This window comes from Numenius arquata, chromosome 23, assembly GCF_964106895.1.
Source record: "Numenius arquata chromosome 23, bNumArq3.hap1.1, whole genome shotgun sequence".
NCBI classification, from domain to species: Eukaryota; Metazoa; Chordata; class Aves; order Charadriiformes; family Scolopacidae; genus Numenius; species Numenius arquata.
The window spans coordinates 3,286,899-3,313,487 of NC_133598.1; the positions used below are offsets into that span (position 1 = coordinate 3,286,899).

At 51.8% G+C, this 26,589-nt stretch overlaps 1 protein-coding gene across 1 annotated transcript in view; it reads right to left on the minus strand.

Moving 5' to 3' along the window:
• Positions 1 to 25,203, minus strand: part of LOC141474642 (acid-sensing ion channel 2-like) — a 109,655-nt gene extending 84,452 nt beyond the window's left edge. The window contains 2 exon segments of the mRNA XM_074162633.1: positions 24,464 to 25,074; positions 25,077 to 25,203. Of these exon segments, the coding sequence (XP_074018734.1) occupies positions 24,464 to 25,074; positions 25,077 to 25,203 (738 nt within the window).
• Between the last annotated feature and the right edge of the window lie 1,386 nt (positions 25,204 to 26,589).

Here is a 26,589-nt window from a genome sequence, read left to right on the forward strand (position 1 = left end):
GATGCCCCCTCCCCACCCCCCAAAGAGAGGAGAGGAAGAGATAAAGAGATTTGTAAGTTCAGAATGAAACTACTTTAATGAAGTATTAATATTAAAATATATATAAAAAAGGAAATCATTAAATAGATATGATATATACAAAACCTTATCAAGCTCCCAGGCTTTCGGTAAGAGACCTGAAGCAGCGTTTTGACTCTCCGTGTTACATTAAATAGGCACAATTCCCCATCCTCCCTCCCTCCTGCTCCACACACCACAGGCTGAACTCGCCGCGGCATAAAATAACTGCACAGGTGAGCTATTAGCAAACGTGTCAAACCCTTCCTTCCAAAGCTATTACTCTGGGAACTTATATATAAAAAAGAAAAAAAAAAAAAAAAAAGGTGCCATTACATCTGGGGCTTATCACAAACACACACCAAGAAAATAGGTCAAGAGAAAACGTGCCTGAACAGCACGAACAGGGACTGGAAGTTGGAAGGGCTGCAGCAAAACTCAGTCCATTGTAGGTCGATGCCTCGCACCCTCGCTCTGCAAAAGACTGAAATAATGTCACTATTTATAAACTGCCCTTTAAAAATAGAAACGTCACTCTTCCTTGCTAGGAAGTTGCCTGACTTTTTTTTCCTTGAATACAGGTGACAGGGAAGGGGAAGAAAAAAATAGTTACGCATTATACATGGCGAGATTCGGTTTTTATTAGGCTTCTTGCAGATACATCATCTCTGCATCGTTGCAGGGTAATGAAGTAAAAGGTGCAACATCTCTGGAGCAAACAGCCTCCTGCCAACCCCGGAGCTCGGGTTCCCCCCCGCCACGCAGCAGCCCCCTGTGCCCGAGATGGAGCCATCAGCCCCAGCATCCATCACAGCCGTGTCACAGAGGCCACGTACGTGTCACCAGCTCGACACAGGCACTCGCTGCCAAGTTTCCACAATGCCTTTATGTCCTTACACCACGAGTTTCTGCCTTCAGGTGGTTTAGAGATGCCCGACCCAGAGCTGGGAGCGATCTAGACGAAGCACAGCAACTGAGCACCCCCCAGCAGCGAGGAGGACCATGGAGGGCTGCCATTGCCTTCCCCTCCACTCCCAGTGACCAGCAGGGTTCCTCAGGGGTCAGTACTGGCACTGGTGCTATTAAACATCTTTGTTGGCAACATGGACAGCAAGTTTGTCCATGACACCAAGCAGCGTGGGGCGGTCGATAGGCTGGAGGGAAGGGATGCCATCCAGAGGAACCCGGACAGGGCTGGAGAGGTGGGACTGTGTGAACCTCATGAAGTTCAACCAGACCAAGTGCAAGGTCCTGCACCTGGGTCAGGGTAATCCCAAGCACAAATCCAGGCTGGGCAGAGAATGGCTGGGGAGCAGCCCTGAGGAGAAGGGCTTGGGGGTGTTGGTGGGTGAGAAGCTCCACACGCCCCAGCAACGTGCGCTGGAGCCCAGAAACCCCCGCACCCTGGGCTGCATCCTCAGCAGCGTGGCCAGCAGGGCGAGGGGGGGGATTCTGCCCCTCTGCTCCGCTCTGCGGAGACACCCCCCAGTGCTGCCTCCAGCTCTGGGGCCACCAACAGCAGAAGGACATGGAGCTGTTGGAGCGGGGCCAGAGGAGGCCACGGAGATGCTGGGAGGGCTGGAGCCCCTCTGCTGTGAGGACAGGCTGAGAGAGTTGGGGGGTTCAGCCTGGAGAAGAGAAGGCTCCGGGGAGACCTTGGAGCCCCTTCCAGTCCCTCAAGGGGCTCCAGGAAAGCTGGGGAGGGACTCTTGGTCAGGGAGGGGAGCCATAGAACGAGGGGGAAGGGTTTGACACTGAAAGAGGGGAGATTGAGATCATGAGATGTGGGGAAGAACTTCTTTGCTGTGAGGGTGGTGAGAGCCTGGCCCAGGTTGCCCAGAGAAGCTGTGGCTGCCCCATCCCTGGAGGGGTTCAAGGCCAGGTTGGAGGGGGCTTGGAGCAACCTGGTCTGGTGGGAGGTGTCCCTGCCCAGGGCAGGGGGTTGGAATGAGATGGTCTTTAAGATACCTTCCAACCCAAGCCATTCAGTGATTCTATGATTCCAGCCAGGTAGTATAACACCCTGGCAGAGCTGCCTATAGCACATCGCAGCCCCCGTAGGTTGAGCGTTACCGTGTCTAACCCCTGCCATCGCTGTCGCTCCCACCCTCTATGTGACCATGTTAAAGGTTTACTGAAAGCCGGGCAAGAGGAGCCTTGAGGAGCTAATTAGGGGCTTCGGCACTTGGCATCAGTAATTGCCAGTGTGCGAGATGACACATGTAGGAGTTTGTTTTGAAACACAAAAAGTCGTGTAAGCTTTGTGTTAACAAGGAAATTGCGACCAACCTTATTCCAATTGGGGAACAGACAGAAAAAACGTGACGGGTTCTTTGGTTGCTTCTAGACTGAATCCCACATCACTTGGGTACGAGGCAGTCGGACGCCAGGCCAGGTTATAACACCATCCCAACAGAGCCCAAGAGTACATGTGAGAACCTGAGGGATAGTACAAGGGACTGAAGGAAGCGAATGTGTAGAGTAGATGAATACGCAGATAAAATGACACGTTTAACTGGAAGGGCCTGGAGCTGTTTTCCCAGAGATGGTATTTTCTGCTGCCGTTAGTCATTGGGTACAGAAGGGGAAGCAGCCAACGACTGGTTTTTTCTGCTGCAAGGCTTCACTTTGGTTGTAGCAGCCCAGAGAAATCACTCACATCGTGTTCGGGGTAAGCATTCCTGTACTAAGAACACCTCTGTGGCTGTAAATAGAGACGCCAGTGACTTTGCTCTTCCTTAACAAACAGCTTTTAGCCAGAGGACCAGAGGTTTTCATCAGCATCAGCCACTCACCTACCGCAGCAGCATCTCTGCACATGTCCACCCACACGGGAACACACGGGCAGCACCGGCACCCCCGGCACACGGCCACAGGCAGACTTTAACCCTCATTAACCCCCAGCTGCAGCTGACGAAGAGCCGAGCCCCTGTGAAAACACTTCTCTGGTCCAAACGCACATCTCGGGTTATGTGTGTCACAGGCAAACCTCAGTGGGCTCCTTTATTTATTGCCAAATAAATAGACTAAGTCCTCCTTTGCATGCAAACTTGGTTGTCAATACAAGCCTTCAGCTTCATTTACTCCTTATTAACTTCCTATGTCCGACAGCCACGTGAGCCAGGAAAGAAAACAGCGATTCCTTGCTGCAAACAGCGATGATGATGGCGAAGAAACCAGCCACGCACGTGCCCGGCATCTGCAAAACCCGGGCGAGCTCTGCCAGAGCCCTCGCAGGCGCATCTGCGGAGCGGGAGGGCCACGGTCGTTAAGGTTAAATTAAAGCAGCTTGCAAAAACAAGCTTCATTTATTTCTTGATTTGTTCTTTCCGCGGGACATTCCCCAAAGCCATTTTTAAAAATTTTTTCTTAATTTCCCGCCCCCCCCCCCCCCCCCCCCCTCCACTTGTGAGCCTTTCCAAGGATTAATTTGCTTGGAGTATGTGAGTCATTACGGTTTGGTGATTTTTGGAAAGGAAGATGAATGAAACACAAGAGGAGGAGAGAGCAACAGAAGAAAATCTGTGCAAAAGCAACAGTCCCACATCTCCCTTTTCCTTTTCTTTTTTAATAAAGGGACCCTTTTCAGGAAGGCTCCTGGGGCAGAATAGCTCAGCTTTGAAACGTGCAGTTCGGTCCAGCAGGAGGTTATTTAAACCCAGATGCCCGGCTTTGCTCCGGAAGAAGTTGGGTCTAGTTTTGCCAGGCTGTGGGGATCCAAACCTCACAGGAATGTGTGGCAGAGCTCCCTGCAAGGCACCAAAACCCAGCTGGGTCCCCTGTCAACCCGGGGAAGAGCTAAATGAACCCAGCCCCGGACTAGCCCTGGGGCAGCCCAAGCACGCGGACTCAGGTGCAGTGATTTCCCGCTCTGCTCCCTCTCACCCAGCCACCCCAAAGCCAAGGGAGGGCACACACGGGGGTTGCAGCCATCAAAGCTGCTCCATGTGGGCTTGTTTCCCTTTCCAGCCCCCGGCAAAGAGAGTATTTGTGGCTAATAATGGGCCAGTCCTACACAGCCATACGTAGGGGAGCAAATTCCACCAGGAATAGTGGGTAGGACTATGAGCAACTCGCTCAACAGCATCTGGTTTAACACATAACCAAGCCTCACAGACAGGTATCCTTCAAGACATCCTCCAAACGCCTGAGTCCAAGGTTTGCCCCACGGACCAGGTTTATTAATCCAGCAGGAAAAAATACAGGGCAGGAACCCGCAGCTCTGGGACGGCACCTGGGGCCAGCACCCAACGGCAAGGAAAAGCTCAGCAACCTCCCCTGAGCAATGCCTTCAGAAATATAAAGAAAAATGCAAGGCAAGTATTCTGCAAGTTTGAAAATCAAACGCACAAACTCCAAGATCCCAGCTCAGCCCTTCAATGTGTCTGCAACTCAGGGGCTGAGACCCTATCCCGGGTTCATTTCCACCCGGTGAGGCTGGCAAAAATCCAGGCTCTGAAGAACTGGGACAATTTTACACCATGCTGTAAAAACCCTCCTTTTCCCCCAGAAAGCATCCTCACCTCTACCAGTCCAAACTGCCACTTGGAAGTCCCGGCGCATCCCTTTCTCCCCAGGATGTGCTGGGCCATCCACGTCTCCTTCCAGATGCGGGCAGGGCTGGGGTAGAAAAAGACTTCAGAGAGACTTACGTTCTCTAATCAGTTCCCCAGCCTGCCCATTTGGAGAGAAAGGAAAATTTCAAGGCTAGAAGTGTTAAAAAAAAACCCTCAAATTATATATATACATATAAAAAAATCCCCAAATTATATCTATAAATTATAATCCCAAATTCAGCCAAACTATCCACAAAAGGACAAGGAAATAGAACCACTTGCACAGATGCATCCTGCCTATCGGTCTTGAAACCATTTACTCCAACCCCTCTCCGCCTGGTTCCCATTAAAAAATCCAACTTTTCCGACGCCGAGCTCATTGTGTTACCACTCCACACCACGGCAGCCTGTTCCAATAGCAACTAATTGCTAACAAGCTCATTACAAGACGAAAGCAGCAGGAGTGTAATGCTGGAATATTTTTTTCTGCCCGTCTGCAAAGTGAACAGCTGGCCACCAAACCTAGAGGACTAATCTAATTAAACAGTAACAAAAATACCTACATCAATGGCAAAAAAAAATAACCAAACCCTTTCGCTCAGACATAAATGTTCTCTCCTCAAAGTTCATCAGAATTTTGTCGATTCTGAGACCGTCTCCGACTTTCACACTCGCAGGGAGACCGAAGATTCATGATCTGAGCCCAGCTGGGTGCTGGGTGGAATTAAAAATTACGTGAGGAGGCAAAGCAGATGTTGGCAAGGTAACCTTGCTGTGGGAACAAGGAGTCACGGAGGGGCTGGTGTAGAGCTGCTGCTTTGAAGCCACGTTGTCCAAGCAAGGCTGACTCCGGAGCTACACCAGTTTTTGCCAGAAAAATTGAGGAATTGCATGATCTGAGATGGTGTTTGTTACGTAGCTATTTCTTTATTCTCTTAGTCATTGCTGCTTGGCTTTGCTCTGTGTCATGCTGGACATCAGGGGTTCCACCTACCCCAAACACCCCCACCATGGACAACGGTGGAGAAGCAAGAGGGAGGTGGGACAGCACCCACCCAAGCACAGCCTGGTGCATCCCTGTCTGGGACACGCGTGTCCTCGGGCACAGGGTAAGGACATGACAGCAGTTTCCCACCCACTGTCCCTGTGTCACTCTGCTGCAACATGGTCCCCGGAGAGGTTGACTGAGCCCACGCTCACACGCAGGATGGATGTAGACTGAGGTGGAGCCCCAGAGCAGCTCCTCCATCTCACGGCATAACAGAAAATCAGGGCAGAGAAAACAAAAGAAAATTCTGAGCAAATCTACAACCGATCACCCCAAACCTCGGCTGAAGCCTTTGTGCCTGCAATCCCACCGTCTGCTCCACCACGAGGGAGACTCCGAAGCTCTCGCTGATCCATCGTTAAAGTTCACGAGCAGCTAACCATTCACCCGCTTCATCGCATCACGAGCAATTTGTTTGGCAAAGTTTATGAGTTTTCCCTCAAGGGCACGGGTTTTACAGCATTTGTTTAACCAGGATTTGGCAGGCCCACAACAGCACCAGCCCTTGCTGCGTGGTTTGACCTGGGGTTTGCTCAGCTTTTGAACCGAGTCCTCCAACCATCAGCGCCTCAACCCCCTGCCAGTCCATGCAACAGGGACAGGGAAGCGTCTTCCTTCAAGGCTTTCGACAGCAAAACATCCTCCTTCAAGGCTTTTCCACGCTAGCGTTGGTACAACACTAAATAAAGCCATTTTTAAAGCACTAAAGACTGCACTAACTCCTGCACCATGGACACCCAGAGCTTCCAAACAACTCACTCAAGAGGCAGAGCATAAATCAAACCACGGCATACCCCAGCCCGCTGCTGGTCTCCTTCCAAAGCAGCAGCACGTCTTCATCGCGATGAGCTTTAGCCTTATTAGACACCAGCTCCTCTTCCACCCATGATTTATTTGCTGCTGCGTTTTATATTTAAAAGATAAGGAGGTATGAATTAACAAATGAGCTCTGTGCATAATGCAATCAGCTTGTTACAGACGGGCTGTATCCCCCCCTGCTCCGGCTGGGATCCCCAAATCCGCAGGCAGGAGCCGGTTTTCTTGATGTCTAACATCAAAAGGGCATTGCCTTTCCCAGCCCAGAGGAGAGGAAGATGAAAACCGAGCAAGTGTCAGACTAATGCTAACAAGCCCTGATGTCTCAGGAACGGCTTCTAAAACAAACAGGTTGCCAGATATCAAGCATTTCGTCTGGGGTTTTTCTCGCTCCTGTTTAGTTGCTGGGAAACCACCTCTTTTGAGGCATCTCAGACCCTTTTGCACTTGTTCCTTCTTCCTGACAGAAGTCAAAACTCTCGGCGTGAGTCCATCCAGCGCCAGCGGGGAGGCGAGAAGGGACTATGATCCTCTGGATGGGAAAATTAGAGGTGAAGACCCAACCACGGCACTGCCGCCCCTCTCGGCGCTGGGCTTTTTAAGACCAAAAAGTCAGCAGTCCCACTAATGACCCATAATAACACAGCAGAAGGGCTCACGCGGATGGCACCGATGGTTCAGTCTTCCCTTCATCTCCACTGGAGCTCATCTTTAATAAGACAGGCAGGAAACAGAGGCCAAAGAAGCAAAACCACTTCAAAAAAAAAGTGGGGAGGAACCAAAACAAAACGCAGTGTTTTCCATGGAAAGTTGCTCGTGTGCCCAGCTGTACGGAAGGAGATCGCACCGTCTTGGGGCTGCTCGAGGAGGCTGGTTTCTAATTTACTAATTTTTTTCCATGTATTCATTTAACCCATGCGGCAGCTCCAGCCGCCCTCCTGGGGAGCATCCCCATCCAGCCCTCACTGCGGAGCATCCATCCCCATAGCGCTGCAGCCAGGCTTGCTGCCCTTAATAACGTATTTAAAAGAAAGTGCTAGCTGTTCTAGCACTTTTATTTCACCTTCTTAAAATTCCCCTCTTAGAAATGAGGCATTTAAATGTTTTGGGTTAGTAGGCCACAAAAACCTCCAAGCATTGTGATGCTCATACAGAATCACAGAATGATACGGGGTTGGAAGGGACCTCTGGAGATCATCCAGTCCAACCCCCTGCCAGAGCAGGTCCTCCTACAGCAGGTTGCACAGGAACTTGTCCAGGTGGGTTTTGAACATCTCCAGAGAAGGAGACTCCACCACCTCTCTGGGCAGCCTCTTCCAGGGCTCTGCCACCCTCACAGGAAAGAAGTTCCTCCTCATGTTGAGATGGAGCTTCCTATGTACAAGTTTGTGCCCGTTTCCTCTTGTCCTGTCACTGGGCACCACTGAAAAAAGACTGGCCCCATCCTCCTGACACCCACCCTTTAAGTATTTATAGGCGTTGATACAGAGGAAAACCTTCTCGAGCTCCTCTCCTCTCCCCTTGCACAAACTGTCACTCAGGGGCACCTGCATGTTTCAAAGTTGGTCCCATGCTTTATTTTTCCCTTTCTTCCCCTTATATACCCTTTTTTCCCCAAACCATCCTCCTTTCACATTGTCCTGGGAATGGCAGCTTGGGGCTAAGATCTCCATGAGCTGCAGGAGGTGAACATGGACCAGGTGAGGTGAACATTGGAGATCTCCATGAGCTGCAGGAGGTGAACATGGACCAGGTGAGGTGATCACTGGAGATCTCCATGAGCTGCAGGAGGTGAACATGGACCAGGTGAGGTGAACATTGGAGATCTCCATGAGCTGCAGGAGGTGAACATGGACCAGGTGAGGTGAACATTGGAGATCTCCATGAGCTGCAGGAGGTGAACATGGACCAGGTGAGGTGATCATTGAATTAGATAACCATTGTGGGTCCCTTCTGACTGAACTGTTCTTTCTAACATCTCAAAGCAGCCAACGGTGCCCTCAGTTCTCACCTTCTCCCTACCAAGCAGGTTCATTACTTAATCAAACATTAACCCTACACAAGCACCACCTCCAGAACCCCACATAAATACCCACCTCCCGCACTGCATATTCTGGATTGCGGTGGGAACCGCCTGTGTCAACCTGTGGTTTTGAGGAAGGAGCTGAAACACGGGGGGAAAGGGAAAAAAGAGACAAAAGGAGACAAGAGGGAAAGGCTGGGGCTCATGAGAGCTCAGCCAAAATGTAGTTGCCATCACAAAGATGAAGGCAAGGAGGAGCCCCAGGCCCCTTTCGGAGGTAGAGAGGACCCTCAGCCCCCTAATCCCAGCATGAATTTCAGGATGAGATGAGAGACTTTCTGTAGGGACCCCTCTCTCTTTTTATCCTTATATATAAAGTCCTTAACATACAAAGGTCCCTTTGAAGCAAAGCGTTGTTTTCCGTTTCCCTTATTTATATACTAACAGTTACAGAATCGCAGAATCATAGAATCATTGAGGTTGGAAGGGACCTTTAAGATCATCCAGTCCGATCGTGTAGGGTGCTGCACGGGAAAATCCTCCCTCTTTTCCCAGTCTCCCCTCCACCACTCACTCCGGGGACCTGGGCACATCCCACCACCACCTTCCCCGAGAGGCAATCACCACCCAAGATGAGGATGACAAGCCAACAAGGAAGTTCCCCAAAACAGCAGCGCCCACAATGCTAATAAAAAGGTAGAGCGATGACTCAGCCGGGCTACGGAACGCACAGAGGAGTGCATCGTGCACTATTTTTAATGTCTGGAGAGCACAAATTCCACCACCCACCACAAACTCACAGCTCTTCCCCAGCACTTGGCATCTTCCTGCCTGTCTTGCCTGACCGCCTGCAAACCTCTCCAGATGTTCCCAGCACCAGGAGAGAGCTGTCGTAGCAGATCAGAGCAAACCTCACACCGCTTCTCTTCATGCAAGGCAAAAAAGAAAAGAAGTCATCTTGGCAGATCCTATTGGGATGTTAAAAAGAATCAAATATTTCCTACTAACTCCCACATTTCTCATCTCTAGCCCTGAAGCTGGTACCTTTTTTTAGGAGACCATATCATTAACACCACGTACAAACATCACAAAGTTACTCCAGGCTTCCGTTGCTCCCAGCCAAACCCCTGGACCACGTAATTCCAAAGGACTTGATATTTAAAGGCCAGCACAAAGGGCACCCATGAAAACCTCTATTTTGGAGTGGATGTTTTTTAAACCTAAGTCCCTAATCCTTACGATTGTAAAGGAAAGCTTGGAAATCTCATCTCTAGCGATGCCTAAGTCAGAAAGCAAAACACAACTACCTAAGAACATCTTTAACCCTCTTAAAATGGTATTTTTTTTAACCGTCAGCCAACTACCAGGATTCATTCCTGATAAACCATTTGGTGCATCTTCACACGTAACAACATCCTCTCCTGAGCTCATATAAAGAAACTGAAATGGAGTTGCTCCTACCCCGCGTCCCAACCTGTGTGAAGCTACAAAACCTGCAATTTATGTTGATGGATCTCGTTCCCACGTACATATTATCTTTCCCAAGAGGTGGCAGATCTCAAATCCAGAAGTCACTCTAAATATAACCTCCCCAACCTTGGGAAGGATGAGATGTGGTTGGGAAAAGGGACCTGTAATTTCACCACATCCCCAATGCTGCAGCCAATTACTTGGTAACGATGGTTTAATTCGGTGGGAGTAGCAGGGCACTGGATCAAATTCCATTGAAAAGAAACACCCTCCTGTGCAAAGCTGACCGGTTCGACTTTGTGAGCGAAAGGTCTTTTGAAAAGGAGGGGATATTTATGCAAATAGAGGAACACATGGGTTACAAAACACTCGCACATCCCGCAGCTATAAATCGCCAGCAGCCACCACGGAGGAACTTGGGGAGTCGAGATGAAGCTTGTCCGAGCAGCAAGTCACGCTGTCACGGGACACTAATGAATTTATTGCACTTCCCCACCCAGCCAAAAACGTTATTTATACCTGCCTCCTCCACTGGCTTTGGACACACTGGCACATGCAATTAATTTAGCACAATTCATAGACTCATAGAATCATCTAGGTTGGAAGAGACCTTTAAGATCATCTACTCCAACCATCAACCTAACTCTGATAAAAAAAAACCCAAACAAACAAAAGAAAACCATACAAAAGAACCCCCCACATTACTAAACCATGTCTCTAAGCACTAAATGAATTAATTTATTAAGCACACAATTAATTTAGCATGAAGAAAAGTGAAGCCAGGAGAATCAGCACAAGCAGTAAAGTGATGGTGAATTGTCCACCGCCTGGAAGAAATCGAAGGCAGAGGACTTTCTAGAGCGTGGTCAAAAGGTTTGTGTTCAGTATTATGTGGAAAATACTCCTCGACCAACACAGCAGCGTGGGATGGACTGGGGCAACCAAGCAGCAGCACAGCCGATGCTCAGGAGCCGACCAGTAGCCAAAAACGGGAGATGGGAACGGGAACAGGGTGATGGGAGATACAGCAAGAGCGGCAGGGAGGTGGTGGAAAGCCGAGGGAGGACCAGGGAAAGTCACCCCGAGCAACGCAGAGCACCAAGGAGAAGCCTTCTCCAAAGGCAGGGCCAACTCAGGGGCACGCACAGGGCTCCGGAGCTCGCAAGTGGGAGGGAAAAACCCAGCCAAGACAGGAGCATCCATCTGTCCCGTCTCGCTCCCCGCCTGGCACAAAAGCCACGAGGAAGCCTCTGCCCTCCAGCGTCACAAAAACATGATCTGGGTCAGGAAGATCATACTTTTAATGCCTGGAAACTGCATTTTAATTATTTAATGAGAGAGCAGTGAGCAGAAACTGTGACACTGAAATATCCTCCTACAACCACAAACCCACCCCCGTAAAGCAAGAGGACATTATCTTGTCAAAAGGTTGGGGACTTTTGTGTCCCCGACCCCAGTGTGGAGGGGGAAAGGAGGGAGGGTGAGAGCAGGGCAGGAAGGATGGAGGATTAACGCTTCCAACCACATCCGGAGACTGATAAACCTGGACGGAGGGAAAGGATGAGGGAAATCAGAGCTACGCTCAACGCAGGGACAGAGAGGGCAGGCAAAGTTTGTAAAGATAAAAAGAAAATGCACTTTTATGCACTTATGAAATTCAACAAGGTGCTGCACCTGGGGAGGAATAACCCCCTGCACCAGGACAGGTTGGGGGCTGACCTGCTGGAGAGCAGCTCTGAGGAAAAAGACCTGGGAGTCCTGGCGGACAACAGGATGCCCATGAGCCAGCAATGTGCCCTTGTGAGACCCCATCTGGAGCACTGGGACCAGTTCTGGGCTCCCCAGTTCGAGAAGGACAGGCAACTGCTGGAGAGGGTACAGCAGAGGACTACAAAGATGATGAGAGGACTAGAACATCTCTCTTACAAGGAAAGGCTGAGGAACTTGGGTCTCTTTAGTCTGGAGAAGAGAAGACTGAGGGGGGATCTGATCGATGCCTATAAATACTTAAGGGTGGGTGTCAGGAGGATGGGGCCGGTCTTTTTTCAGTGGTGCCCAGTGACAGGACAAGAGGAAGTGGGCACAAACTTGAACGTAAGAAGTTCCATCTAAACATGAGGAGGAACTTCTTTCCTGTGAGGGTGGCAGAGCCCTGGAAGAGGCTGCCCAGAGAGGTGGTGGAGTCTCCTTCTCTGGAGACATTCAAACCCCTGGACACGTTCCTGTAGGACCTGCTCTGGGTGCACCCGCTCTGGCAGGGGGTTGGACTGGATGGTCTCCAGAGGTCATTTCCAACCCCACAGCAGTCTGTGATTCTGTGATTTTCAGAAGAAAACCAGCAGCCAGCTTTGCGTGCCCCCTTGGCTGGTTGCTCAAGTGAAACACGTCAGCGGGTGCAGGAGAGCGTGTGTCGATAACCCCTACCAACACGCAGAATCCAACTGCAGCCCCGGGTGCAATAAGTCATCCCAAACCTGGAGGAGGTTGCAACGGAGAAACTATATGGATAGAGACGTTATTAGAGGCAGAATGATTGACGTGTTTGATATTACGGAGCGTGTTGATCTTACGATGGTTTTAGGTAGCTGGGATTATGCGCGTGCAATGTCTGGATTTGTCACCGTACACAGTAAATATTTTAAGTATTGTTTCACAGTGAATTACTCAAGGCAGGGCGATACCTTATGTTGAAAATACACCCTCTGGAAGGAATGCATTTTTGCATTCAGCTGAGCACAAAGTTTAGAGACCACGAGACGCTTAATTATCATCCAGTGCAGATAATTAGCCGGTTATCTTGACTGGCACACTGCAAGCTGCTGCTCCCGCCGCAGAGATGGCCCCAGCCTCCGCGCTCCCACACCCCACCATGAGCAGCACACACATTGCCACCGGTTAGGCCAGGAGGTGGTAGCACAGAGAGGGAAGAAAATAGAGGGTAAAGACAATTAACCCCTTAGAGAAGCCATTGCTATTGCAAAATATTTGTTATAAAGTTATATGCACCTGGGGGGAACCCTACGATACATATTCAAGGAACCTTGTGGGCTGCTTTCCTGCTCTAGTACAGAAAAAACTTGCCTGTTTTTCCACTATCTTTGGAGGCATTTGGTAGTTTCTACTAAATTTAGCCCGGAAGGAGGGTCTGAGAGAGATGGAGCCCCACAACACAGGCCCCGGGGGAGCAGGCTGGTGACGTGGGTGCGGGTGTCCCTGCTCTCTCCCATGGGGTTGTGCAGGGAGAGGCAGCCTCAAGGGCTCGCTCCTGTTCTCCGTGGTGCCACGGAGGTGTGTGAGGACATCTTGGGACCCAGCACCGCCCTCAGCATCTCCATCCCTCCTCACCTCCCCTCCTGCAACAAGAGGAAACCTTCTCCCCAGCTCCTGAAGGTGATGGAGGGGCAATTCCCAGGACAAGGTGCAGACCAGGCACCGGCCAGGAGATCAGGCGGGGAGGAGAAAGCAGCCAGGAGGGGAACACACTCCTTCTAACACTCAGCAAGGCCCCAGCTTCAAAAAAAAAAAGTAAAATACAACAGTGAAGACCCACTCACAAGCCACGTTGCTTTCTAGACTGCAAGGGGAAAGGACCGTTAGAGCTTCTCACCCGCCAGCTCTATTACACAGCCCATTAAATCTCTGCATACATGGGTTCTTCCCCCCCAGCACCTTGAGAAAGGAAGGGCTGGTGAGAAAGTCCACTTAAATTTCACTTGCAGTTTTGCGAGTGATTTCAGACCCGCTTTCCTGGGTATTTTGGCAACCGTGTTTGCCCTCGGGCAGAGCTGGAGATGACTCTGTCTCTTCCCACCGCCTGGTTAAAGGACCTTAAGGAAAGAGAGAGGTTTTCCTCTCTCTCACAAGCACACGCAGAAGGAAGTTTTCAAACATCCCATTCAAAAACAAAAGGCACAAAACACCTAGAATCCGCACAAAATATCTCTCATTGACGTTGCTGCCTGGATGGAGAAAAGCCAAAGGCTCCTGGTTGGAATTACAAGGCTTTAAGGAGCACAAGGTCAGAACCCAAAGGACCTCAGGCACCAACTCTACAGGATTTTGGATGAACCCTGAAGCACCCTCCCACAAGAAACACAGTTTAGGGTCCACAGCCCCAGGCAGCAAGGAGACCATAAAAATCAAACACAGCCCTGAGCAGAGCACGGAGATGTTTCCAGCAAGCCCTCAAGCCAGAGGGAGATGCTACTCAGCTTCACCCTTTTCTCCAACTGCTTGAAAAAAAAAAAAAAAATGACATCTCTCAAATATCTCTGAAATCCACGCTGGTTTTGAAGCAGTTCTGTAGCTAAAGGAACACAGCGCTAAGGTCAAGCTGCCGATGCTTTTGCTCCTGCCCAGCGCTCAGACAGATTGGGGGCCTTCCGCAAGAGTGGGCTGGGAAGCGCTGATGCATTAAGCCTAATAAAGCTACGGGATGAGGTTATTTATTTTTGTCAGTAACATATGTTGGGAGCCTATAAAGATTTACATGCCCACAAAGAGACACTTTCGATCATTACATAAATTTATTACAGAATACGGAGTGAATTCCCTCTCGCAGGTTCTCCTTGGTTCCAGCTGTTGGAGTGTTCTTAAAAGGCGAAAAGGAAAGAAAAAAAAAAACAACCCCAAACCACAAAGGTTTCAGTCTTTTCCAATCGTATTATGCAACTTTTCCCCCACACTGGCGACAGTAATTCCTGCTTGTGAATCGCAGCTAATTGTATTATAATAGGCCATTCTTCTTGATTTAATATACCATATGAAAATCAGTATGTGAGCGAGTGTGGTCATAAGATTAGTAACAGCTCTAGTTCTTAATTTATGTTCACACTTTATGATTAAAAAATTTAAAGCTCAAGGGTGTTGAGGAGGATGTTTTGCTGGAGTTTGTTTTATTCCAGAAGTAAATTACAAAATTGGGGGAGAGAGGAGTGAAACAATCAACACCAAATTACAAATACCTGCTCCCACTGCATGAAATTACAGCACTCGGGGTGGGGGGGTGGGGGGGGAACCAGAGGAAGAATTCCCAGAACTGCCTGAGAGCAAAATGAATCAGCTCCGTTATCACGGAGGTTTGCAACAACAGGGTTCCCCATGCCCAGAAAGAGAGAAGAAAGGCGTAGAGAGGACCATACTCCGAAACAGAGCAGGATTCATGGGTGGCTTTTGGCTGGGTTCCAGAGCACAGAGAAAGAGGACTGGAAAAAAAGGAAAGGAAATTAGGGAAGGGTGAAAGTGGTGAAAACTGTGAAGAAGGTGAGACAGAGCAGAAATACAGGAAAAAAAGAATTGCAATCAAGCAAAAGAAGAAATATCCCCTCTGCTAAGCCCTGGCCAAACACGCCTACGTGCTTTTAAGCCTTTTGGGGCCAGCACATGTCTTTTTTGAGTTTGATTTTGATTTTTTAAGGCAATCCATTACAGGCAGGATCTCCCCACCCGACTTCATGCCCCACATACGGCCACAACAATGGCTTTCCCTGCCACGGGAATTACAGGCGCAGCAGCATCCCCACCCCGCAGCAGCATCCCTGCCCGGGCACCGGTGGGTACCGACGTCAGGCAGGTCAGGGAACGGGAAATGGGACCTCAGATGGCATCAGGGTGCAAAACTTATGGACCAGTAACACCCGCCCCCGCTCACAGGCTCAGCCCTAACCAGGAATAAATGTATTTTCAGTAATACCCCGCAATCCGACTCGAGCGGTTTTCCTCCATCCCGACTCAGGAGGTGGCAAGCCCCCAGTCAGGATGGGCAAAAAAGAAAGTCCAAATGAAAAAGCTCATCCCAGTTCCAAACCCAGCCATCCTGCTGGGAAAAGCGACTGTTTCTGGAGCCAGCCTGGGATGCTGCAAAGCCCTTAACGGCCCCACGCAACGCTCTGGCCGGGAACAAGCTCCGGCAGCCTGGGAATTTGGGGATAAATGACATTACCCTGAACTACACCCAGAGTAAAGGGCAAACCCCAGCAGCCTCTGGGGAATAACAGGCTCCCCATGGGCATTTTCATTAAACAAACTCCCAGCGGCATCTCGGGAGTGCCCGGGGACAGCAGGGAGCTCCAGCCCAACTCATTCCCATCCTCCAGAAGACCTGGAATTCCACTGTGGTTATTTAACCTCCCCACACCCCTTTGCTTTGGTACCTCCAGAACAACAGGAGAATTGCTATTCTTTGCGTTTGGTACGTATTAGTAGATGGTCGGCAGATCCTGAAGTAATTTGCAAATATTAATTAAGCCTTAGCAGAATCCCTGAGTGGTAGGTAACTGTAATTATGTCCCTAATTATATTAATTCTGCTGTAGGGCGGCAAGTAATTATTTGGAATCTACTCTATAACTAAAACAAATCTATGTTGATGATTACATGTTTAGCATGTGACTAACTGGTATTTCGTTTCCTGACTGATGGCTTCAGTATAAATGAAAAACGAAAATAAGAAAAGCATGTAGAAAAAACAAACAAACAAACAACAAACCACACGGCAAAGTCCTCCCCTGTTTCTGCAGTGTGATTCCCCTCTTCCAGCCACACTCGTCCCTCCTCTCGACACGTCTGCACATCCCTAAGCAAGCAAAGGGGTTTGATCCCGTGCTCCGGCCCCGGGACAGAAGAGGACCAGCCACTGGGAGAAGCTCAGAAGTTCCAGGGTGACAGCGGAAAACTTTACGTGAACCATTTCCCCACTGAACAGATATTTTTTTTTTTCCTTCCTGCCTGAAATAACAGTCCCCAGAGTTTTCACCCCAAATACTTGCCCGGATTTTGTTAGAACCTCCAATCCTGCGGAGTTTAAAGAGTTGTTTGTGTCTGGATCCAGGTCCAGTGGGCTGCAAAGCACTGAGGAGCAGGAAGCAGCACGGGCACAACCCAGCCCTGTTCTCCCCAAATTCAGTGAGCCAAGAAGCCACAGTCCCATCTCCCTTCTCAGCCACACAACCCACAGCACACCCCTTCTCCACCACTCCAGCAAGAAGCCCCAGTGCAAAGGTCTCCTCCTGCTGCAGACCAATTTCTGGCCAAATCTAGAGGAAAAATGACCCAAGTGCAGCCTCCTACGCCAGGAGGACATTTAACCTTCCAAGACACCCTCCACACCAAGCACTTGCAGTGCAGCGCTGCTCAGAAATAAAGACCAAGGGGCTGTAAACCCACAAAATATAAAGAACCTTCCATTTCTTTTTCCAAAATTAGCAAACCAGAGCAGGTCTCCCCGAACACCCTCATCCTTCGCAGCCTGGAGAGTTCATGGCAAGAGCCCGGCACATCTCCACGTCAGCTTGAAAAATTTCACCGTGGCCTTCCCGGCGCAGCGTACTGATGGAGCTCGGAGACGTTAGTGCTGACCCAGCAGCGAGGAGCGTTCCTCAGAGCAGTTTTATGCCAGCCTTTAAAACCCAATGTCATTTTTCAAATTAAAAAAAAAAAAAAAGAAGAGGCAAAAGTCAGAGAAGCTTTGCTGGACCAAATTGATTATCTGCAAGACAGTAAAGGATTGTTCCCCGCAGCCTGTTCTCGACAGCCTGTCTCCGGTAGAAGACCAATTAGGCAAGTTTCTATCCACCCTCACCCTTGAAACCTCTCGGTCCGTATTTCTCTGCTCCATCCCAGACACGTCCTCATTAGAGACTACCTCCTCCGAGAGCCACATCCAGCTCCCATCGCCACCCTTGGACAACCTACACAGCTCCTTCGGTCCTGCCTCATAAATCAATCCCCATTCTGACCTCTTTTATTGCCCTGCACTCTCTCCTCAATTTGTCAATATTCTTTTTTTCTTTCAAGGAGATGCTCTGAAGATAGAGAGTGGAAAAATACAGTTTTGTTGCAATTCCGTATTATCTTCCTCCATATTATCTGTTGAAAGGTGCCAGTAATGTCTCTATCTAAAATATTTTTCAAGTAAGAATTGGCTAAAAATGTTCCAACAGAAAAGTTTTCAAAGCATCTCCATTTTCCAATGGAAAATGATCAAAGGGTTCAGCTTCGACTACATGGTCTACAGTTAAGGAGAAGATGAAAAGTCAAGACGATGACACCAAACCAAAATGTTTTCAGAGATTTTTACATCATGAAAAGTTCTAATATCACACCCATTAAAAACAATAAATTCAAACTAAATCCCCCAGGAGATGGGAGGTCTGAATTTCAACCAGACCTAATCCACCCCCCGAAAGCCAGAACTGGGATGGAGAACCAGCCCTTTCCGAAACAGAGCGTAGACCTTCTCCGCGCGGGATGCCAAGAAGCACTTTGGCAGAGGGCCACGCTGATGAAGATCAGCACATCAAAGGGCTAATTCCAACTCCCAGGAACCATCAATAGTGATGACAACCCCTTCATACCAATTCGTGTCACACTCAAGCCAGTTTTACTTCCCTCCCGGTCCCTGGACTGTCCTGCTCCCAGCACTGCCCCCCCTCCTCTCTCCGCCAACCCCCTGCTGTCCCCCCCCAGCCCAAACGTCACCGCAGACAGCCCTTACAAACGCAGCGGTGGCACCAAGGTGACACTTGGCCGCCGGCGATCTGCTGACGGGGTCTATCAATCCCAGGAGACAAGATAAATTAGGCTATCTGCTGCCAAAAAAAACCCAACAATAAAAAGGACCTAGGTACCTGCATTCCAGCCCCGTCCCATTCCAGACTCCTAAATCAAAAAGATACGATAATAAAAAGCCCTGCAGAGGTGCTGCCACTGCCGAAGGAGATGGTTCTCCACATGCATTAAGCTCCCAAATTAAATAGAAACATAGAACCACAGAATCATTGAGGTTGGAAGGGACCTTTCAGATCATCGAGTCCAACCATCAACCCAACACTGCCCAAACCACCACTGACCCATGTCCCTCAGCACCACATCTGCCTGGCTTTAAGAAGAAGCCCACAACCCCTGATCATACACGCTGCCCAGATTTCCTTTGCCCCATGGATTTATTTGGGATCTCTTAAACTCTCCAGAGTGAAACCAGCTCCTCGGTCCCTGCACTTCTCCTCCCGCAGCTCCGTGCCCATCCACAACCCAGCAATCAAGTGGCAATCTGCGAGCCAGCTCGTCTCAATTTTTATTTCCCGGCCTAATTGCAGTCACAATCACCTCAACAACCAACTCTGCAGAAAAACAAGAATATCTAACTTCAGTGCAGAGACCGATTGACCCAAACACACATTAAAGCTGGTGAAGGGCCTGGAAAACTAATCCTATGAAGAGCGGTTGAAGGAGCTGGGACTGTTTAGTCTGAGGAAGAGGAGGCTGAGGGGAGACCTCATCACTCTCTACAACTACTTGAAAGGACACTGTAGAGAGGTTGGTGCTGGTCTCTTCTCACAGGTAATTAATGACAGAACAAGAGGGAATGGCTTCAAGCTCCAGCAGGGTAGGTTTAGACTGAACATTAGGAAAGAATTTTTCACAGAAAGAGTGGTCGGGCATTGGAACAGGCTGCCCAGGGAGGGGGTTGAGTCACCATCCCTGGATGTGTTTAAGAGACGTTTAGATGTGGTGTTGGGGGATATGGTGTAGGGGAGAACTTTGTAGAGTAGGGTAGATGGTTGGACTCGATGATCCCAACGGTCTCTTCCAACCTGGATGATTCTATGATTCTAAATCACCCCAAGCCCCTCTCCGGCGCCAGCCCATCTTTCACAGCGAGCATGACTTTGGGCAGAACTTAGTAGAGCTCAGTCCTAATTTTCCCCTTGGATTCCTTTGATGCTAAGTAACGCAAAATTAGTAATATTACTTAATGCCGCCGCAGTGTGGGGAGGAGAGCGGGGACTTGGCACCGCTGCTTTAACGAGCCAGACTGAATCCAACTGGCTCCGCTCGTAGTTCCCTCAAATGGCAGTCGTACAAAGCGGGAGCATATTTAAAGCCTCAGCCCCACATCAGCATAATCAAACGCAACCCGCTTCCCTTCCAAAAGCAACAGTTAACAGCAAGCCAGATTTAAGTTATGTTTGGAGCCGGCGCTAAAAATAAAAAATAAATAAATAAATAAATAAATTAAAATAAAAGTATAACAGAATAGGGGTCTAAAAAGGAATTGGGTAAAACAGTTTGCTTGTAGTCGAATGAGCAAAATTCCCCAAACAAACAAAACCACACACACACACGCTGGAATTACTGGGCAATTAGTTATGGTGGTGCTTAAATACGGCGCTTACAGCTACTCCGAGCCTCGGTCCATCCCAGCCGGCGGCACAGTCTGCAGCCACAAGGAAACCCAGTGTGAACCCAGTCCTGGAAATGTCTCGTTAATTTAGTTTGATGAGTGTCAGCTTATGAACTGGTGGGGAAACAGCAAGATAACACCACCACCACCCCCAACCCCGAAAAATATTCAGGAATATTTTTAAAACTGTGCTTTCCTGCAGCACCCAGGTCTCTACGTCGCTCCTACCCCCCGAAAGTCCCTGTTCTGGGAATAAATAAAAATGTTGAAAAATTGAATGGTGAGCAAATAAAAACACTAACAGGTATCGACTGCCGAGCATTGGGAGCAGCCCCATAAATCACAGCCTTCACCGGGGCTTGTTTCACCGAGGAATGATGACCAGGATGGGGAGGGAAACCTGCCACCCCCCCCTTGCAACGGGCAGGTCACCAGCTACAGCAGAGCCCCAGGTGACAAGTTGTATTTGGGAAGTTATTAAATCAGGATGAGGTAATTAGCCCATAAATCCCAACCCCTGGGATGTATTAATAACTTTCTCAGAAAGCAAAAAAAAAAAATAATAATAAAAAATAAAGAAATCAATAAACACAGGACAGGATAAGCAAGATAAATATTCTGGAAACAAAGAGAGCTCAGTGGAATAAATCGACGCCCGAATTCAAGCGATGCAGAGCAAAGCCATCGTCCACTTGATCCCAATACTCAGTTACAGATAGATGGGGCCATTCCCGCAAGGGAAAGTAAATAACCACCTTTAATCATTCAAACTGCCCAGTTCTGACAGGTTCATATTCGAAATTCGAAGAAGTTTCTGAAGGACACCAGCTGCTGAAGAGCCGCTTCCCTTTGGGTCAAGGTGACAGTGGAGCACGTGCACAACCATCCCCTCGTGCAACCGCCAGGCTTTTAGGGAATTTTATGGAAATAAGTAAACCCACAAATATTGAGGGGTGCGAGGCTCCATCTCGCCCATACACAACCGTCCTCATCCCGCTGGAAAACGCAGCACCCGGCCAACAAAACCAACAAAAGAGAATAATTCAAACCTGAGCGCTGATAAATAAGCTAAACACGCCCGACTAAATCAGCTTAATCCTGCAGCACTGAGTTCCACAGATCAGCGCAAACCCCCTCTATTTACATAGTCTGGGGAATTAAAAAACGCGGTGCTGCCTTTACACACGTTGGTTTCTGGTTTCGCTGTGCTGATTCTCAAGTAGCTTTTTCACGTTACGGAAGCGCAATTGCCACCGTAGCCTAATGGTACAAGCGAAGGGAGGTTGAAAGGAGAGGCGATCTCTTGTATGAGATGCACTGACAGGGTTGGAAAGAATAAAAGGAGACCAGCGCTCTCATCCACAGCCTTTTCTTCCGCTTCAGATCTAAGGAAGGACTTGTTTGCTCAAAAACACCTCTGGTTTGGTCTTTTGTTTTGTTTGTTTTATTTTTTTTACCTAATGAAAGATATAACCCTGCAAGCATTACCTCCCTCTTGCCTTTTGAGACAGAAAATGCTTTTGGAGCGTCTGGGGAGATATAAAAACTGCCAAATACTCTCTACACTATCATTTATTCAGTTTGCATTTGATCTTTTTCACCTCTTTTGCTTCATATCTGTGCCCAGTTCAAAGAGCACAATTTTCTTGCCCCTCCTTGGTGTTATTTCCTCTCAACTCGGAAAAAAAGCAGAAGTAACCCAGAGCCAAAGGGATGCCTGGGGCTGCCCAACTCCCAACACCTCGCAGCGACCCCCAAGCCCTGAGTTTGGTACCTCCATCCCAGCCCACACGCCCCAGGGAGCAACGTCCCCCCCGCGAGGACCTCTCCGGACACACGCCAGACCCCAGAGAAGTTGTTTCCAGCATCTTCCCCAAGAAACATCTCCTCTTCACTAGGGATTCACAGGTGGAAAAGCTCCCCAGCCTTTTCTCAAGGACAACGCAGAGGTCACTCTCTTTTGCTTTAGAACAGAGAGGACGTGCCGTGACGGGGGGAGCTGGCGCTGACCCCCCCCCTCACCCTGCTTCCCGCAGCAGCCTGGTGCAGGGAAGGCATGGAGGGCTCCCATCTCCCTCCACCCTCGTGTCCACACAACCTTTGGGAAGGGAAAAAGAGGATAAAAACTCCCCTGTATTTTCCCTGTTTCCCCAGCCAAGCGATTCCACGCGACGGCGGGGGTCTGAGGGGAGAGATGGGGAGCGCTCCCCTGCGCCCCGAGCCAGGTCCCGGCGTGCTGCGAGCCCCCGGGGCTCACACCCACCCTGGAGATCAGGTCTGTGCGGGATGGTTGGAGAAGACGACATGAATTAGCCCTCCTCGGTGGAACAAAACAGCTGCTGCAGAGCGTTGAGGAACCGGTTACATCGAACAGAGTCTGCCCTTAACTCCCGCATCCCTCCCCACAGCATCCTTTGCCCATGTCACACCGAAACAGCGCTCCAGGCTGTATGTTCCTTAGCGACAACGTGAATCACGTCACCTTGGAAGGAGAGTTCATTAAAACCTGCAGCCAGGCCCTACTGACGACTAACAAACATCACCACACTTGTAAACTGGAGAACTGGAAGAGAGAGGCAGCTTTCCACAGCCCAGAGACTGGGAGTGCCTGTTCCTGCCCATTGCTCCCAAATTTCCTTACGCCACCGTACTGGTTTGGAGACTTATCCTGCTAGAAAAGTCCTGTCTCGATACGATCTTTTATTTATTTGTGGTTTTTTTTGGTTTTTTTTTTAGAAGCGTGCCATTTCTGCTCATCTTCGCAGCAGCGTGTGCGAGCTCAAACAGTCCTGGGCAGCTCGCTTCATCCCGCGGGGATTTTCTCCCTCCTCTCCTTTACAATTTAGCAGCCAGCCGGGCTGATGTGACAAGTCCAAAGAGACGATTCCTTTTGATTTTAGGTATGCATCTCAGGCAGCGCTCACGGAACAGGGAATTCAACTCCTTTTCCTGCACGCGGAGCAGCAACAGCTCCAACTAGTTATCTCTCCCTACAGACATCGGCAGCGCTAACAGCAGCGAGAGTATTTAATCACAGCGTGTACCTCTCTCCCCCGGATATCTGCAGAGATTAGAAGAGCAGAATATTCCAGCACAATAAACACCCAGCTGCTACCAATGAAGTACGAAAGGGTCACTCAAAAAGAGCCCGGTTTCGGCTCTCATTTGGAGCTATTACGATTCGGTATCTCCTCTCGCCGCACCGTAGCGTGCAAACAGTCCCACGGGATTTTTTTTTTCCAAGCAGAGATACTCTTGGTTGTTTGTAAAACAGCGCCCTAAGTTTAGGGGTGTGACCCCGTGGCAGAGCCCAAGTGCTCCCACAAAGGGGGCCGGGGGCCTCCTAGAAGGTAAAGGCGGCAGCTCTAATTAGCAGAGCTCATCATTTGCGAACCACATCACGCCGCACAACACCACACAGCTGCTCAGGGCGCAGCTCAACCAACCCCCCCCCCACCCCCAACCCCGGGCAGCAAAAGGAGCGGGGAACAAACGGCGAGCCCCAGGCCGAGCCCTGGCAGGGGGCCGGGGGTGCCAGCCCCCACCTCCCCGGAGCGATGGAGCCGGGAGGGGGCAAAGCTTCATCGGCAGCCGGAGCTCGGCAGGGGAAACTTTGCTTCCCAGCCGGAGATGGAAAAAAGTCGAGATGCAACTATGCTGAGAGCAACAGGGAAAATGTGACAGAAGTAGCCGGGATGGCTACAGAATTTTTTTTTTATTTATTTTTTTTTTCAATTAAAAATAAAGGGGCAGCGAGCCCCCCGCTGCTGATGGCCAGAGTTAACCTTAACACCGCAAGCTTTGGTCCGGAGAAGAAATCAGCGTTCGGGGAAGCGGCTCCAGGGGCAGCGATCTGCCGGGGAGCTGGGAGAGGGGGCTACAACGAGGACTTGCCACTGCTGGGGTCGCGGTCGCCCGGCCGTCGGTCCCCGAACGCCGCGAGCGGCGGGACCCGCCACCACCGTGGGAAAAACGCGCACCCGGTGGCGGGGGGCGGGGGGAACCGGACCGGCGGGAGCCCGGGGGACGGCGGGGGGGAGAGACCGGACCGGCACCGGGTGGGAGACCGGGACGGAGGCGGGTGGAAGCCCGGAGCAGCGGCAGGGGGTCAGCGGCGGGGAGAGACCGCACCGACACCGGGGGACGACGCGGGGAGCCCGAACCATCGCGGTGGAAGCCCGGAGCGGCACCGGGAGGGAAGAACGCCCCGGAGCGGTACCGGGGAGGGAGGAGGGGGGGGGGACGGGACGGGAGGCGGGGGTGGAAATCCCCGGCCCGATGGAAATCGGGAACTTCACCGGTGTCACTCACCGCGGAGAAGTTGTGTGGCCCGCAGAGCTCGCCGCGGTACTTGCAGGAGAGCAGCATGTCCTCCAGCTGGTGGCCCAAGCGGTCCATGAACTCGGCGCTGATGCCCTCGTAGTGCCGGGGGGGCAAAAAGAGGCGAAAATCGGCCAGTTTGGCGAACCAGCGGAGCCGAGCCTCGTCGCCCCGCAAAAGCTCGGTGAGGAGGGGGCGGGCGGTGCGGTTGGGCAGCAACAACCCCAACCAGTGCCCGGCGTAGTAGAGATCCCCCTTGGAGAGGCGGGGGAAGCGGAGGGGGTTGTTGTTGCAGAGGGTGACGGCGGGGAAAGCCAACTGCCGGCTCCAGCGGGTGCGGACCTGGGTGTGGGAGGGGAAGGCCAGCCAGTGCAGCAGCCGGTCGGAGGACCAGGCCACCAACAAACCCAGGGCGGCACCGAAGGCCAGCACCCACAGCGCCCGCCGCGCCGGCGCCGCCCGCCGCCGCACCATGTGCCGCAGCCCGTGCAGCCGCGTGCGCAGCGCCGGCGCCCGCCGCCGCCCCCGCGCCATGGGCGCTCCCCGCCGCCGCCGCCGCCGCCGCCCGGGGCTCAGCGCCGCGCCATGCCGGGCTCCCCCCCAGCGGGCAGCGGCACCGAGCGGCGGGGGGAGCGGTAACCGCCGCCGCCGCCCAAACGGGTGAGGAGGCGCCGCCGCCGCCCCGCCGGCACCGAACTGAGCGGCGGGCAGCAGTTCCGGCAGCGCGGCATGCCGGGCTCCGGTGGTGGTGGTGGTGGTGGTGGTGCTGCCGCCGCCGCCGCCGCCGCCGCTGCTGCCTCCCCCACCGCGCCGCGGGGCGGCCGCACCTCCGCGGGGGGCAACGGGGCGGCCCTGACCGTCAGGCACCGGACGGGCCGCCCGCCTCACACGCTGCCGTGCTTCCCCCCCCCCGCCAAACACACCACCACTCCCCCCCCCCCAAAAGCACTGCTCCCCCCTCTCCTCCAAACACACACACACACACCCCCAACACACCCCTCTCCAAACACACCCCCCCCTCCCAAGCACACACCCCCAAACAAACACACACACCCCCCCAAACACACACACACCCTTAACACCCCCCCCAAACACCACCCCCCTCCCAAACACACACACGCACCCAAACACACACCACCCCCCAAACACACAAAGACGCACGCACCCCCCCCCCAAACACACACACACACCCCCCCTTCCTTCCCCGCCGGTACCCGAGCACCGCCGGACCCCCCCCCCCCTCTCCCCGCAACCCCGCGGGCTTCCCTCGCACCGACCGCCGGTATCGCTCTCGGCACCCCCGGTACCAGCCGAGCCCCCGGAGGTCGCGCCGGGACACCCTCCCTCCCCTCTTCCCCCCCTCCCCCTCCCCCCCGGTGCCGCTCGGCGGGGTGAGCTCTGCGGGACCCCCCCCCGCCGCCTCCCCTATCCCCGAGCCGCGCTCCGCCCGCCCCGGCCGGCGCTCATGGTGCCGCCGCCGCCGCCGTGCCGCTGCCCTCCGTTCCCCCGGGGAAAACCCCGGTCCGCGGGCGAGGAGAAGGAGGAGGAGGAGGAGGAGAAGAAGGAGGAGGAAGAGGAGGAGGAGGAGGAGGAAGAGCGGGGCGAAGCTTTCCCGAGGTGCGAGTCCCGGCGAGCCCCGCCGCTCGGCGCCAGCCCCGCTCGGGAGGCGGAGGAAGGGATGCTCGGCCCCGATCGCGCCGTTGCTTGGCTGGAGTAGCCCCCTCCTTCCCCTTACTATTTATTCCCCCCCCCCCCCCCCCCTTCCCCAGCAGAACAGCCCTGCTCGCAGCTCCCGGGACCGCCGCTGGCCGTGGCCGGGCTTTGGGGAGCCCCCCCCCCCCCCCCTTCCCCCATCTTTCCCTCCCTCCCTCCTCCAGCCGGAGTTTGTTTTTCTGCTTTTCAGCATCCCCGAGGGAAAACATGGTATCACAGACACAAGCAAATCCAGGCAGGGGTTGCAGCCTGCTCTTGGTAGCGGTTGCTTTCTGGGGAAAGCGATAAAGCGGTTGATTTTTTTTTTTTTTTTTTTTTTTTGGGGGGGGGGGGGGATGAAGGGGGACCGTTGTTTTTTTGGTTCCCGTAGCGAAGCTGCTCCACGGTCCTCCGCTTCCATGAAT